Source organism: Pagrus pagrus, assembly GCF_965226575.1.
Source record: "Pagrus pagrus genome assembly, chromosome: 18".
Classification (NCBI taxonomy): domain Eukaryota; kingdom Metazoa; phylum Chordata; class Actinopteri; order Spariformes; family Sparidae; genus Pagrus; species Pagrus pagrus.
Genome location: NC_140202.1, coordinates 27,081,505 through 27,098,050, shown reverse-complemented (window position 1 = coordinate 27,098,050; position 16,546 = coordinate 27,081,505). Strand labels below are relative to the sequence as shown.

Here is a 16,546-nt window from a genome sequence, read left to right as displayed (position 1 = left end):
AACTTCTTTTCTGTCTTTTCTCTCTGCCTCCTTTGTCTTCGCTCTCTCTCAGCTGCTGTCTGCTCGTTCCTCCATGTCGTCCCTCCTGCTGATTTTCTCCATCAGTCTCTTTGTCTCTCAATCTCCTACCTACCTCATTCTCTCCCTCTTAATCTTTCCTGCTCAGCCTCTCTTTGTCTTCCTCTGCCTACTTTTTCTCCCATCTGAAACCCTCCTTTTGCCATTTTCTCTCTGGCCTTTTCTTCTGCTGTTTACCATTTTTCTCCCTGCCTCTGTAAAGGACAGGGCTGGCATTACTCTATTTTTCTTACTGTCGACAAATCCCACGAAAAGACCAAAACATCACAAAATCCCTGTTTTCCAAAAGTCAACCAGATTGAACGAGTTTAAAGGTGCAACGTGAAAATATGACCACAAGGGAACCACTAACCTACTAGCTGCTAGTTAGCCCACAACCTGTAGCCTGTATAACTGGAGAGCACCACCAGACGTCCGCTCTCTACATGCTCAGCCCCAAAACCACCAATGAATTGATCTACTTACAAGTGTTTTCATATGTCCGTATTCTCTTTAAGAGTAATTTAATGCAACAAATACAAACAAGATAACGCAGATAAAGCGATTACTGTGCTGCTTAACGTTTCTCCATGATGCCCTTGTTTTGTCTTAAGATATAAATCCAGCACCTTCCTTTACAGCTGTTTGCTTACGCCTCCGCCTCAGAGCCCTAACTCAGTTTCAACAAGGCTGCAGCAGGTTTTTTCAGCTCACTGCAGTCAAGTAGAGCCAACGTTGGCAAAAACCTGGTCAAGCCAGCTGCCACTTGGATTTTCTTGACGTGACATTGATCTCCGTTGTTGCACAGAAACTGTTAAACACACATGAATCATCTGTTGAGCCTTTTTTTTATTAGTGTTATATTTGTGATTTGTTTTTAAAGATGGGAATCCTCCAGCTCGGAGCTGAAAACACAGACGGGTCAGAGTATCGGAGTGTAGAGAGACGAACCAACACTTTGTTAGTTTTGGTCTTTTCATTGGATTTGTGGACACTGAGAAAAACAAAGAACAGCAGCCTTCTCCTTTTAATATCTCAGAGTCTCTTACTTTCTATGTTTGGCTCAATCTCTCCCCCTCCCTCCCCCTCTCAGGTCTTTTAAATCTCTTGTTCGCTCCCCCCCTCGCCGCCTTCAAAAGGCCGTCTCCTTCACCTGTTTGTTCCTGCAGGGCACATTTTCTCTGTTTCTTTGTGCTCTTTTTTTTTTTTTTTGTTCTTCTTCTTCTTTGGTATCAGAGAGTGTCTGCAGCAAAGCGTCTTTATCCTCCTGACCACATCAGACAGCTCTGCCGCCGCCTGGGACACTGCGATGTGTGGGAGACGGGGGAGGAGGGGAGGGGATTTTAGGGGTTTTTCTGCAGCAGTAAGGAGGGAGGAGGGGTGAACCTGGGGTCAGGTTACCTGTCTGCGAGGACCAGCGGAGAACAAGGTGATAGAGTTAACGGCTCGCGGGCACGAAGGCGATGCAGATGGATCAGACGGCTGCTGCTTTGTTTCTTACTCGATTTGTCTTCAGGCGCGCAGGATCCTCCAAAAGAAATGTATCTGGCATCTTGTTTTGCTGAACGCGGCGCTGTGTGGCGCACTGCATCCTGGTTGTTGTAGGTTTTCTACCCCTACCCATGTTTGCTAACCATCCATAGAAACCGACATTAACTTTCAAATCATCAATTACCAGGTGACTCACCTTTCCAGGTGCTGACTATGATGTGGTCATTCCAGCATTCATCCTTTTTCTCTCCATGCTGCAGACGTTGCATTTTGCGAGTCTGCTGTTCGAGCCTTCTGCAAAGTTATTATAGCCAAAGGTTTGCAGCTTGTGCGATTTAAGTGTCCTCATATCTGCATCAGGATACAGAGAAAATGTAAACTTTTCATTAGACACTTTATCTAATGAGTCACAATTAGCCATCATCTCGTGTCGTACCTGTTCCCCCTTCGTCCCTCCATCACTTCCTGCTTTTCTTTACGTCTTTTAAAAATAATTTATTCCCTCAGTCTGCATTTTCTTGGAGGACGGCTCCTTCCCTCTCCCCCTCCTCCTCCTCCTCCCTCAGCAGGAGGTCGGAGGTATCTTCCAGAGGGATTTATTGTTGGACAGCAGAAACTCCTCGGACAGAATCGCGGGGAATCCTGTTTTTTTTTTTTTTATTTTGATATGCAGGCAGAGCTGATCTCTGCGTTTTTCTGAGCTGCTGCCAAAAAGACCTCAGGCTTCTGTCAGTGTGGACAGGAAGAGGAAGCTTCTCTCTCGCTGCGTACGAGGTCATCAGGGAGGTGATTTCTGTTTTCCTCCGGGATTAGGGAAGTTTTGTGGAAGTGCTGAAAGTCTTGGCCACTTTTTTTTAGGCTAATGAGATGATGTAATCCTCGTCTTATTTAAAGGGACACTAAATGTTTTTGGCCTGCGACTGTTTCCACTGATGGAGGCCAGACGGCTGCAGAGAGGTTTTGTTTTCTATTAACAAGACGACGGCAGACTTTCTTTTTTCCAAAAAAAAGAGGGGAAAATAAAATGATCTGTGTTTGAACTCTGATATCCACAGTTAAACTTTGTCACCTTCAAATACGAGTTAAAAAATTCTTCTATTTTCTGCCTCGCACTCTTCCTGACTCATACTTCATCTTTACCTTCCTCACGCTCAGATCCTCAGGTCCTGCAGATTCTTCTACACGCTCACCAAGAACAATTTTATGGGTTTGATCAAATTAGCGAGTGTAGATATATCAAAGCAGCGGCTGAATAATAACTCTGTAATTGCTCCCTCCCTCCTCCTCTCTCCGGGGTTGGACCGGTGTTATCAGCTCTGCGTCTCTGCCTCGCGGGGGTCTGCCAATCTCTCCCAGGGCTTGTCTCCATCTTATCTCGCCCTCACACTTCACGGAGAGGAAGTTCTTAGAGGGCTGGGCCCGACAGATAGCGACTGACCCGTCTCTTCCCTCTGGAGCGGTTTCTTTTTTAAGCAATGACTGACTAGATTATCCTCCTGGCTGTGGGGGAACACACCCTTTGCTGCCTGAGGAACGAGTGCACTCCTCTTCCTCGTCGGTGCACCTGTCTCTCCTTAATGAGGCGGGAAAGCTGCCTGTGGACTCAGGTGGCACGTCTTTGAAGTTGCCGCCCTGTTGGGAGTTTGAACTCGAGGAAGGAGGGCCCCTGTGAACGCGTCAAAGGCAGAGAGCTGACAGAAGTTAAACGACTCCTGTAAACCTGCCGCTTTTAAAACGCTTCTTTTCCAACTTTCCTCCTTTTGATTGACTGTCTGATGTCTGCAGGCAGCCAGAGAGGAGCTGCACTTTGTTCCAAAACTGCTAATCAAGGTGGAGGATCTTTGGAGTGAAAGCTGTTGAATTTCTACAGATGGTTTTTCTCTGCGCTCACACTTCTTTCCTTTTGTTTCCGTTATCAAAGCCGATCAGATTTCCTTTCAAAAAATCCCCCCTCGAAAATTGAACCGTGTGCACGTCGAGGGACTCAAACACCTCGTTCTTTTACCAACACATTAAAATGTCTCTTGTTTTTCTCTCACAATCATCTCCATCGCAGGTAAAAAGCGAGGGGGCCGCGTCTCGCAGCCCGAGAAATGCAAATTTCAGCATCTCCCTGTTTCAAAATAAGGCGTGCCGCAATCTAGAAAGCGTATCGTAATTGAAAAGAAAGTGTGTTGAGGTAGATCCGCTTAAACGCGAGTTAAGCCTATTAACGTCTTATCAGGAGTCACAGTGCGTTTTATTTGCTGATTAACCCCCGATGGAAGATGCTCCGCAGCTCTTTCCACGAGGACGAGATGCAGCAGGATGTCGGAGGCCGGCTGCTGCTTCCTGTTTCACCCCTCTGGGACGAGGACACTGCCGTGAAAATGTGCGTTACAGCAAATTTTCTAAGTGTGTCCGTTCTGATTTCTGTCTCCCTGACAGATGGTGCTGCTGACAGCGGGGAGCTGGACCTGAGTGGGATAGATGACAGTGAGATAGAGCTGGTATGTACCTGCTGATGGATGAGATCCACTCCAGCTGAAATGCTGTCCTACAAAAAAATACTCACTGAGCTATATTCGGTTTCCTGACGATGCTGTAAGAGCTCTGAAAACAGTCACATCTGCTTTTGTTTTGAACTGAATTGTTCTGTATTTACTTATTTTAAATGTGACATTTTTCAGTGGACTTTAGGTGAAAGTGTGATCATGACCCAAAACCCAGGTGATCTAATGAAACAGGGAACTTTCATGCAACAAAAAAGCCACTTATTTATAATAGAAGTTAACTAGAAAACATGCATAGGATTCATGTTACAGCATATTTTGTAGTAGATTCATGAGGTCAAGATGTTTTTTATTAAGTTAAATAACCTCAGACGATTGTGCCGCTTCCTTGGGTTTTTGCCCAAGTTGCACGATGACGTAAAGGATTTAGTCAGCGACGAGTCATGTGGTGCAGTTATCGTCCTCCTCCTCTGACGCTCCCTCTTCCTCTCTTCAGTATCTTCTAAGCGACAAAGAAATCAAAGTGAAGACGGCGCTGTGGATGGCAGAAAACTCCGACTACCTCAAAGAGCAGAAAGGTACTTTCAGAGTACAGCATGTAGTTTAACTTTTATTTTCCTTCTGGTTCGTCCCAGACTGAACCTTCAGCTTTCAGTATTTTACCAGCCAAAGACAGTGAAACCTCCAACTGAACCCACTGTGTCATATTGATGTGGTTATCTCCGAGTTTGTGTGTTCAGACTGTTTTTTGTTTCTGCTTTCAGAGAAGGACGCAAAGATAGCGAAGGAGAAGGAGCTCGGGATCTACAAAGAGAGGAAGGTAACTGAATTCAGCCTGAAGGACTTCAATTTAACGGTGGGCTGATCGTCAGAGCGCTACGCAGACAGCAAGCTGATCGGAGGCAGTACGGTGGTCAGAGGCGATGTAGACGAGGTCTCAAAAGTGTCTTTGATGGATCATAAATCAGACAGAAAATGGGCAAACGGACTGAAACACAGACAGTTGGTGAGCAGAGGAAGAACCAGTCAGATGTGATGGGACGTTGATCTGTTCAGGCCCTGAAACACAAAACAAAATAGGCGTCATGAACGTACGTCAGTGCGAAAAGGCCACCTGGTGCAACAGTTATAGTTATGAAGAGCATCCTCCCAAGGTTTCTCAGAGATCTCCTCCTCCAGATCCACCTCCCACAGAGCTGTTATAGAGTTCAATGTAGAAATAGATGTAGGAAAAGGATCTGAAAATAGATTCAATGCAGGTAGCGACTTGAGAAATGCAATATTTTGTTACAGCGAGTATCCCTAACGTCAGTTGGTGAGACAGACGCTGATGCTGTGAGACAGACAGATGTCCAGATAGACTAAACACAGTCAGACAGGCAGTGAGTCCTATGAAACTGGTTCCCTCTCATTTCCCATTACTGGTTCTGGCTCAGCGTGGACCCTTTGTTAGAGCCAACATCTGTTCACTGGTCTTAACTAGCTGGATTAACTGCGGATCTAATGAGACATGCAGCCTCCTGACAGCAGCGGTCCAACCAGCAGCACTCGCTGACAAATGAGTGAATAAATAAATAAAATGGAGGACAGTCTTGTTATTTTCTGTGCATGACAAAGTGAGCCTCCCTTTGGAAAAGCTTCACACTGAACGTCCAGAGTTGATTAGCTGCTGGTGTAGAGGTCAATTTGCTGTCAGCTGAAGAAGGATTTTAAGTTAAATTGCCTGAATCTGTGAAGAAACTTGAGAGATTTACGCCGCTGTTGCATGAAATGTGTTTAAAAGTTTGTTTTCAGTAAAGAGGAACTTTAACAGCTGATCTGCCGCCATGATTCAGAGGGAGGTCAAGGTGAACGTGGAGTAACTGAGGCTGGGTGATAACCCCAATCTGCTGTCTTAATTGAGATAAATTGCCGATTTACACAAATGTATTCAGCTGTAAATTTGCTTGCATGGATGTTCCTCTGGTGGTCTGAAATTACTCACGCTCTTTTTTTTTTTTTTTTTAGAGGGCAAATCGTTCCCAGCTGGGATCTAAATGGTTTAATAGGAGGACAAAATATTTCCAGATAACATTTGACCCTCATCTGCTGATTAGAATTGGAGTAAATTTAGTCAGTTAGAGAGAATACAAGGTCTTAATCATGACCCGGTTAAAACGTGGTGCCGTCATCGCAGCCACGATGGTATCGGCTGTTTACAGGAAGCTTCAACATGGACGAACCTTTAATATTTGTACCTGTCGTGAAGGGTTTTTAACTTTTGGATGGATTGCCATGAAATTTGGTTCGCACGTTTGTCTCTCTGAGGATTAATTGTAATAACTTAATTGTCCAGTGCTTCAGCCTGCGAGCTCACGTTTTATGTGCTTACGTTACCTGTCCAGTTGCGTCCAGTTTGCAGGTCTGTCCAGCAGCAAACTAGTCATTGCTGATCAAATATTAATCATTATTCTGTCACTGCATTGCCCATTTCCCACCTCAGATGTTGACCTTTCAACAGATATTACTCAGATGTTTTTGCACATGGGGGCTCAGGGTTCAGCCTTCTTGACAACATCTGATTTATACTAATGTTTTAAACCTCCGACAGCGCCGAGGACCCACAAAGAAGCATCCCCCGATCCGGGCCAACACCGCAGATGAGGCCATCGAGAAGATGCTGGAGCAGAAGAGGATCTCCTCCAAGATCAACTACGACGTCCTGAAAGACCTCAACGTGAAGCCCGGCTCGAGTCCGGCTCGCAAGGTTGAGAGCCCGAAGAAGGAACCGATCGCCACGAGACTGACCGGGCGCAACCGCAATCCTGCTCGATCCTCACTCAGCCTCAGCACGCCGCTCAGCACGCTGGGAAAAAGGTGCGTGTGCTGCCTGTTTTATACATATCAGTCAGTTTCTATCAGGTGTTTGGGTCCTGATTTCTTTGGAATAGGACACCTGTTATATTAAAGTTTGTCCTGGGGGGGCTCCGGTGTTGAGGGCCAATCCAAACTGTCTGGGTTCTGCCTGTGAGGAAGTCCAATATCCAGTTGCAGAGTGTTGTAATCAGATTCATGGTGAGATTGAACTGAATGCTGAGCTGAAGTCGACAAACAGCATCGTGATGAAGCTGTTATTTTCAATGTGCATGAGGAGCGAGTGGAGGGCCGTGGATGTGGCACCCTCTGTGGATCTGTTGGTTCTGAAAGCATAATGATGAGATAAATATGTGTATCAGTCTCCACTCCACACTGTGAGCATGTTAAACAGCTCTGATGTGAACATTGTAGAGATAACGGCTGTTAGAGGGCAGTGGACATGACATATATATATTATAGATCTAGACCGACATGTTTGCAAACTGACTTCAAATCAGATTTCAGTCTCCACTCTACTGTGAGCATGTTAAACGGCTCTGATGTATGTTCTGTAAACAACGTAAAGATAACAGCTGTTCTGCCCGTTGTGCCTTCATTAAGAGGTTCTTTTCTAAATAATGCCGTCTGTGAGTTTCTCGTGCTACTGCACAAACAATTTCCTGCCTGTCATCTTAAATACTCGTGAATATAATCAGATAATTACTGTGTTCCCTCCTCTTGTTAACACTATTAACTGTAATGTCAACCACCAGTATACCCCTGATAAACAACACCTAAAGTACATAAATCCATATTTAATTATGTTTGGGTCTGCTGAGTCCCTCGAACCATTAAATAATCCTCAATGCAAACAGCAGATGCTCGATTGAATGAAGGGCGAGATGGATGGAGAGTGTTTACTCGCATCTGATGCAACACCAGCCGCTCCTCCGCTGCCACCGGGTCAAATCCACCCGTCTTTTTTCTTTCCTGGCACGTGACGCTGGCTTCGCTCCATAACGATGAGGCGGCACTTCTCCTGTCGCCCAGAATAATCACCTGCGACAGGAGGACAGATGCTCAGTTTTCTGGGTTTTTTTTTTTGCTTCTCTTGTGGGATTTTCTCTTTTTTTTCTCCCCCACCTTCTCTGCCAGGATTTGTCTCTGGCTGTAGCACCCCCTCCTCCCTCTCACGACATGCATTCACAGGACTGATCCACTCCGAGCCTTTCAGACGAATTTAATGGGTTTTCTGCAGCACGGAGAAAAGCTGAGAGGTTTTCCTCAGTTTGTTTGCTGTTGGTGGAAATTGGTTTCCTATGGCTCTGTTTTTAAACCCCTTTCAGTTAATGTTGGTTTTAGGGACCATCTCGGAGCTTTATAGGAGACCTATAGAAGCAGATGTTTAGTGTTTAGGGGGAAGCCCGTCCCACCTCCCCTACCTTGTTCTGCGGTTACTCATCTGGTTGCAGTTTGCTAGGCCTCCATAAAACCTATCCTCCACTTGAGAAGTCTGCGTTTTTATTGTTTATTTCTTATTTAAGGAGTCTTTTTAGCACCAGTCTCTCCTCAAGTCAAATAATTGTATTTATAAAACACCCTGTAACAAAATGAGTCCGTCGCACAGATAGAAACGAGAGAGCAAACTCATTACAGACTCTAACGATCGAGGCCAGGGAGTGTTTCAATGTGGCAGAGAAAATGACCCTACGGGAACACGGCATGATGTTCATTTTGTAAATTAGCAGGATATGCTTCAGGGTGGGGCCACCACGGCATGTCCCTCAGGTTCTCAGTTCATCAGATCCAATCAGGATATCCTCCACAGCTCCATCCTCTCGCCCAATTGTGGTCACTTTTGGCTTCAAAAACCAAAATATAGACTCCCATAGTGTCGGACTCGAGTCAGAACGGTAGTCTGCAAATCAGTGGGTGATGTCAGGGTGGAGTTACACTTGTTAAAGACAAGACAAGTATTAAAGACAACTGGAAAAAAGGAGGAAACAGAAACTAAAAACCCTGAAGAAAAACTGAAAAAGCTGAAAAAGTAAGAGAAAATAAGAAACACAGAAAACTAATTAATGAAACAAAAGAAAATGACAGAAAAAAGAAAAAAACAACAAAAAAACCTTGAAAACAGAAACTGAAAAACAGAAAACAAACGACCATCACGCTCACAGTTTGGAGGAGAATCTCCACTTTAACACTGACAACGTGATTGATGACGCAGATTATCAAACATCACAGTTGTTCCCATTTAGAGGATGTTAATGTGATACTTTTTTGATCGGCGTGGGGAAATTGCCTTTGTGTTCACAGCCCTCCACAGGGAGGTCAAAGGTCAGCCCCAGCACTGTGAGGCTGGCAGTGAGACCGTTTTGTTGCTCGAGGACACTTCAGCAGAGAGCGTCTGTCTGTCTGCTTGATGAGGCTTTAATCTTCATCCGCCTGCTGAAGTACGTTATTCATCCTCCACACAATGCTCGAGGACAGTAAGAGCTCGGACGATGAAATGAAAACACTTTGCTGGAGTGGATCCTCCACGTCCCAAACACAATAAAGGATGAGGGCGATCATACCGGAGCCGCACAATTAAACATTTAAAGAGCTCAATCTAATTTTCATGGGAGGATTCGGCTGTTTTTGTTATTGTAGAGAGTCTTTGCATTAATTTAACCCAATGTCTCCGTAAACCGCATCAGTAAATCAGAAGTATGTGTCGCCTTATGTTGACGGAAGACGGGAGCAGGAAATGGACGTGAATCTGAACCTTCCCTCAGCTTGAAGGAGCTTTATAGTGAGTTTCAGCTCATTGTTTATCCGTCAGGCCAGATATTTTTACCTCAGGAGGTGGTGGAGACCAAAAACAGAGCTAAAAGAGAGTAAATATTGGACTTAAATTCATCAGGTGACGCAAACACGACTCCAGATTAATGATTATGTTGCTCTGACTGCTGGATGTGTAAATAAGCAGCTTTCGGAGCCCCAAGAGGCCAAAAAAGTCTCTTACTTTGAATTATACATGATCCTTTTTTAAATTGCATGTTTAAAACACTGCTGAGGCTGTGAGTTAGCCACATGTATGGCTCGGGCACCATTTCCAAACTTCAGTGCCACGTTCAATAGTTCAATGAACTTATTCTGAAACCTCAAACCAAAAATGTTTACCAGAATATGAACTGATCGATTCACAGATAAGACAACGGTCCAGTGTTCCTCCTCTGTGAGATTTCTCTGCTTTTTCATGTTTTATATCCTTTTAAACTGAACATCTTTGGGTTTGAAGTGTTTGAAGATAGGGCTGCAACTGTTTGGTCTAAAAAATGTCAGAAAATGTCGCCCAGTGTTTCCCAAATCCCAGGATGACGTCCTCAAATGTCTTGTTTTGTTTTAACAACCCAAAGATATTCAGTTTACTGTCACAGAGGAGGAAAGAAAGTAGAAAATATTCACATGTAAGAAGCTGGAATCAGAGAATTCTGTCTGTTTCTCGAAATAACACTCAAACCAATAAATCGATTATCAAAATTGTTTGCGATTCATTTAAAATTTGACATCGATAACATGGATCATATTTTAGTTGGTCTAAAACTAAAACTGTGTCTTGACCCCGGCAGTGACAGAAGTTTACAAGCAGCCTCCGTGATCACACCAACACCATAACAACAGTGAAAGACAGCAGAGCCGAGGGGCTGCTGGATTTGAGCTGCTCCAGTTGGCTAATGGCCGCTGCCAGAATGGCAAATCTCTTCGCTGGAAAGCCGACATGCTCCATGAATGAAAGACGTTCTCCAGCTTCATGTTTTGGCTGTGATCTCTCTGAAGAAGGAGCTTCACTGGCACAAGCCCCATCTCCTGTTTTTAAGAATGGACGCTCTTTCCTGACGTGTTCGACCTGTTTGAATTTTTAAACCCATTCCTGTCGTGTCAATGAATCATTGATGGACGTCTCTGTTGTGAATCATTCATCCCTCGCTTTCTTTCTGTCTTTTCTTTTTCCTCAATGGAAACGTGCTTCATCCATTTATGCAGAAATTGCTGAACTCTGCACTCTGTCGTGCTGAATGCACAACAATGTTTTCGACCCCTGCGGTTTCTCAGTTTTGAGTGTCTCTACCCACAAGCCATTAGGAGCGAGACACATGCCCCGCGGCCCAGTTAGCAGAAAACATGGTGATAATCTCCCCCATTCTCTCGTAGCATGTCAGACGCAGCATTGGAATGGAAAAAAAAATCAGAGGAAAGACAAAAACGATCTCAAACAGCGACCGTTGAGCGCAGAATGGTCTCTTTCAGGCCCGGCGGTGGAGGAGCAGACCGTTGCTCCGGCCCCTGAAAAGGTTGTTGTGCTGGTTATTGAAAAAGGGGAGAGGCCTGGTGTCAGGGAGACCTATGAAAGTGCAGGAGAAGGCCTGCTGACAGTGCAGCCATTGTGCCTTGTTTCGAGGCCTCGCTGAGGGGCTACACTGAGGCATTGTGCTGCTCCGGCCTCCCCTCCCTCTCCCGGTTCCTCCTCCGGGCTTCTCCCAGCGCTCCGCTCGAGGGTTCGCTCGGCGTCGGGCTCTGAAGATCAGCCTGGAGTTTTTCCTCTGGTGCTCTTCCTCTTTTCCCTCCGTCTGATTCTGTCGAGCTTCATATTTTCTCCTCCTTTGTGTTTTTATTCAGGACAGACTCCGGCCATGTAGGTACACTTCATCTGAAATTGATTGTCAGATCATATTTGGCACCTGAACCACCCAAGTAACTGAAGTACAGTAAAGGTTCGATTGTAGAGAATATCCGTATCCAATTTTAATTAAATCATGAAAACCATTGAGGGCATATGTTCATTTTCAATAATGCCAAGGGTCAACTTTACACACAAGAGACATCCACAGAGCGCGGCAGTATCACAGCTTTAAATCAAACTTTAGGTACGATGGTGTTAATGTGTTGTTAAATGTTCGCATGCAGGACTTCCAGCATTAGTCAATCACTTGATTGGATCCGGTATTGACTTTGGGACCAGTTTAAAAATGGAAATGATGTTTGACGGCACGCTGCCATTAAGGATTTTTTGATTAAATAGAAACCGATATCTGTCTCGAGCCACAGAGTGATTATTCGTCACTCTTTGCCCTTTTTCTTGCAAACGGCACCAAAAATAACAAGTCAGGTTTTTTTGAGGATGTCTGTTTCTGTTTCGTCTCTCAGGAATTGCTTCATTGCGGCTTCAGTCAGTCTCAGCTGTGGTCGACCGGGTTGTTTTAGTTGCTAAATGTGTGTTTCTCTGTGTTTGTTGGTGTAAATTGTCTTTACATACGAGCTGTTTGTCTCAGATCTGTTCCCAGCTCGTCTTCTGTGCCTGAAAACAATCCCATTTTCTCCACCTTGCTCCCATCATCTCCTCCACTTTAGAAAAGAGCCCTCACTCCCTCCATCTCTACCTTTTCTCCCCATTTACCTCTCCACATCTTTCCATCACCTTCCTCTCAGCGTCTCTTTGTTGCTCGTGTTATTTCCCCTCCATTTCCTCTCACTTTGTTTACCATCTTCTCTTCTCAAACTTTGTCTTCATCCCACTTTTTATCCTGTTTTTCTTTCCTCCCGACCTCCTTCTAACTTCTCCGCCTGTCCTCTATTCTCTCGCCTACTTTTTTTCTAATCCTCGCCGTGTCTCGCAGTTAAAAGCCTTCAGCAGCAGCTACAGGCCTGTTGTATCACTCTGCACCATCAGGTCTGCTCTTGCTTTGGGCTTTTGCAACTCGCTAACGAGTTCTTTGCCTTTCTTGTCCTCTCTCTGTGGTTTTTTTTCCCCCTCCCCGTTTTGTCTCTTTCATCTTCTCTCCTGATCTCTCCACTGAAGTGTTTGCACTTTAGAAAACATGGTGTAAATTCGCCTCGCTTCACCCAGACAAGTTTGATCGCAGGACTTGAAAATGAGCAGCAGGATTGGAGTGACGACAGAGCGGCGAGTTTGATGAGACCACTTAGAATAAACAGAAAGGAGCCACGCTTTTTTATAACAAAGGTGTTTGTTTAGGCTGACATTTTACTTGACCTGTTTCTGTTCTGAAATGTCAGATTTATTTTGTAGATAATATGAACCCAAAGCTTGCAGACGATTGGCTTCAGTCAGTGCTAATTGCTCACTTGTAGAGCCGCAACGATGTATTGATCAAAAGAGAATTAATTGGCAACGATTTTGAGGATCGGTTAATCGTTTCAGCCATTCTTCAAGCTGAAATGTCAAACATTTTCTGGCTCCTGCAGGGCTGAAGACTCAACATGTCCATCGTACCCCCCACAAAAAAGTTCAATTGGATGTGTGGAAAGAAAAACAGGGAGATGAGGTTCATATGCCGTTTTTCCACTAGCACTTTGGCTGCGGCAAGTTGAGCCGAGCCGCGCCGGTGATGGACCTGCTCCAGAGTCGGGCCAAGCTGCAGCCGCTCCACCTCCAAGTGGGCCGCGTTGACAACTCACGATTGTGACCAACCCGTAACGAGCACCGTCTCCCTCTTAAATCGATACTGAACTCGTGTCTGTGCAGAAACCTGAGAGAAAGAGGTTTTTAAAGTCGGTGTGTTCAGCTCTCAGAACTTCTGTAGCTTCTAACTGAATCTCTTTAGTTTCTCTCGTCCTGTTTGTTCTTTCAAACATCTGCTGTGTTTTACTGCTGCTGAAAACACATTTCCTGTAATGCTGCTTCATGATAAAAGCTTTTAAATGACTAAATGACGGGGGGCTTTTATTGTGAAGAAGTTATAGGAAATGAAACGTGATTGTAACTGAATTAGCGGAGCCACTTTGGTAGCGGTGTTTCTTCGATAGTACTGCAGGGATCCGGACAAGTGCGTCATCGCTTTAAGACACACCTTCAAGCAGGTAGACCAGCTGTGACAGAAATGCAAACACCGAGTAAAACCGAGTAGAGCCAGGCCGGCAGATGTGATGGAAAAACTGCAGTAGTTTGGGCAGCACTTGCTAATTGGAAACGCGGCTGAGACATCAACCAAATGCAGACGTCTTCTCAGTAAGAAAATACTCCCCATACGTCTTTCCAACGTAACTTCTATTCGTTGCGCGAACGTATTTGTATGATGTGTTGGGGTCAACAGGTTGTTTGTCTTTCAAAGAAAAGGATGTTAACAAAAAAAGTGAGTCCTGTCCATGATGGAATAAAACATATTTGTTTCTTGACAAAATGTAAGATCAATCCCAGAATGATTTAGTTTGTCCTTTGTGTCCCTTTTCCATTCTGTTTCCTTTTTGATCTTGAGAATCAAAGCGTCTCTTGCTGGACATTTTTCATCTGACCACCACGACCGGACTTCATAGCTTTATAGCAGCAGGTCTGCAACACTACTCTCTCTTGTCTTGGCGTCTGTCCCTCTGTTATCTCGTCTTTGTCTCTCGAACGTCACATTCCACCTCCCTCCCTTCCTCCCACTCCTTTCCCCTCCATCTTTCACTCTGTCTTCCTGCTAACTCGGCCCTTCAGGGACGACAGAGCCCCGCTGTACTCGCTGTACTGGACAGTCGTTAGGTTCAGATGTCCCGTGCACTCGTTCACTTCTGCCCCTTTTTCTTTTTCTGCCCCCCTCCTTCTGCCTCTCCACCCTCCACCTCCTCCAGCCAGCTGCCAAACAGACCCTCCCTGTTCCCTCCATCCCCACTGGAGGATGGAAAAGCAGTCTTCCAGAAATAGCCCAGATAATTGCCCTCCAGTGATATTTTTTCCTCCTCTCTCTTGCTTTTTTTTGCGCTTCTCTGCCCCTTCATCTGTTCTTTTCCCATTCAAAGCTTTTTTTTTTCTTCTCTTTTTAGAGAGCTTGTCTGATTCCAGCGCTTTTTTTGGGGAGAAAGAAAAGAAAAGAAAAAAGAGAATTCCTCTCTGCATTTTTGTCCTCGGAGGGAGGGGAGTCACAGCAACCACTTCGGTCTGTGTTGGTTTTCCAGAAATGTAAATCGGAGCCACAGACTTAGCCAGCGCTGCGGAGAAACTGGAGAACTCAGCAGTTTTTCTGGCCAGATGTTGCCGCTGCCACTACTTCTCCGAGGCGGTGCCAGAGGACGGGGCGGGGGGGGGGGGGGGGGGAGAAAAAAGAAAATACTTCCCATTTTGGTTTTTGAGTCTGTCAGAGCAGGTGTCATGAGAAAGTCAAAAAGTCACCCGAGTGTTTGAAAAACTTTAGAGAAACAGGAAAAACTGAGCGAGCGAGAGCAGCGAAGTTAAACCTCCACCCGCAGCGGAGGGGAAAACTGGGGGTCGCTCTCTGCAGCTTGTATCATATTTTCCTGCTCGGCACACTGGATCGAAGAGGATGTTTTTCCTTGTTATACGACCAGCTGTGTTAGGGGAGGGTGTATAATTTGTCTGTGGTTTGCAGCCCCTCCCTGGAAGCCTGTGATCCCCCCTCAGCACTCCCCCCTCCTCGCCCTCCCCCTTCCTCCCTGCAAACTGTGACCAATGAGCCGTTGGATGCTGGTGGAGGTTAACAGACAGACAAACAGACGGACAGAGAGGGTCGTGAGCGCTGCCAAGCCCACCCAACATCCACCACTTCCCCACCAATACTTACTGGGACTCACGTGATGGTCCACATGTTGCTGATGGGATTAAAAGCTTGTTTCTGCAGAACGTGAGCTTTTCAGGAATTCAAGTTACAACAGTTGTTTGTTTTAAAAGCTGCAATTTTCAAACTAAATGCAGAGTTATGTAGGAATTCTGAGTCAACGAACGAGACTAAGTCAAGTAGATTTTCGTCAACAATGGTGGTTGTTGAATGGTGTGTTAACAACCAGCCAGATTACTGTGCATTAGCTGTGAGCTAACGAGCAAATGCAAGCATCGTGGATGTGTGTGTGTGTCGGTTTGTTTGAATTCAGGTCAACTCCCACTGAACTCAGCACTCAGCAGAGACTCTGGTTCTGGTTCTCTCTCTCCTCTCTGTAACGTTACATTCATAAAGTAAAGTACATTTCCCCTCCAGCTCCAGTCAGCAGTCAACATTACAGAGCATAAACACCCGACAGTGGAGGTCACCGCCGCAGATCACTGCTGCAGTCAGGTTGATAAACAGGAGTGAAGATAAATCCACTTTTCGATCCCAGAAGTTAAAAAGTCATCTCTGAGCTCTCCTCCCGTCGGATCAGAGCAGATCTGACGTGACTTTGTGTTGTGATGCTGGTGTGTGCAAACATGGCGTCTCCTTAACCTCACGCACCAGATGGTTTGTCTCATGCTGTTTGGAAACGAGCAGGCACTTGCAAAAAAATACTTGGCAGGTGATGGGAGATTCGAGAGAAGAGCGAGAACATCTTGTCCATGGAGAAAAGCCTTCAGTGTCATTCTTTGCTCTTCATTCAAAGAAATAAACTCTCCATTCCTGAAATAACTGATGCTAAAGCAGCTGTGTTAACCTCTTGAGTAGCTGCCATTGTTGTTTTCAAACGAACGTCACGTCTCAATCAGTGCTCGTAGCTGCCAGTAGTTCCTCACAGGACGGTTATTGATGTTGCAAATTCAGCTGAAGCAAATGCATGAGGAATTTAAAATCTGTAACTTAACGACAGTCGCGCATGATGTTTTGGATTTATAGGATAACATGTTAACTGAGCTCCACTCCACAGTAATCTGGATACTTTGAGTATTTTGCATCATAATCTGGCCAGTGATGCCATGACGT

At 45.3% G+C, this 16,546-nt stretch overlaps 1 protein-coding gene across 2 annotated transcripts in view; it reads left to right on the top strand.

Moving 5' to 3' along the window:
- brf1a (BRF1 general transcription factor IIIB subunit a) overlaps positions 1–16,546 on the top strand; it is a 96,293-nt gene that overhangs the window by 52,844 nt on the left and 26,903 nt on the right. For both annotated transcript variants that reach the window (XM_084381578.1, XM_084381577.1), the window contains 4 exons: positions 3,976–4,037; positions 4,537–4,618; positions 4,805–4,860; positions 6,631–6,896. In XM_084381578.1, the coding sequence (XP_084237704.1) occupies positions 3,976–4,037; positions 4,537–4,618; positions 4,805–4,860; positions 6,631–6,896 (466 nt within the window). The remainder of the gene's footprint in view (positions 1–3,975; positions 4,038–4,536; positions 4,619–4,804; positions 4,861–6,630; positions 6,897–16,546) is intronic.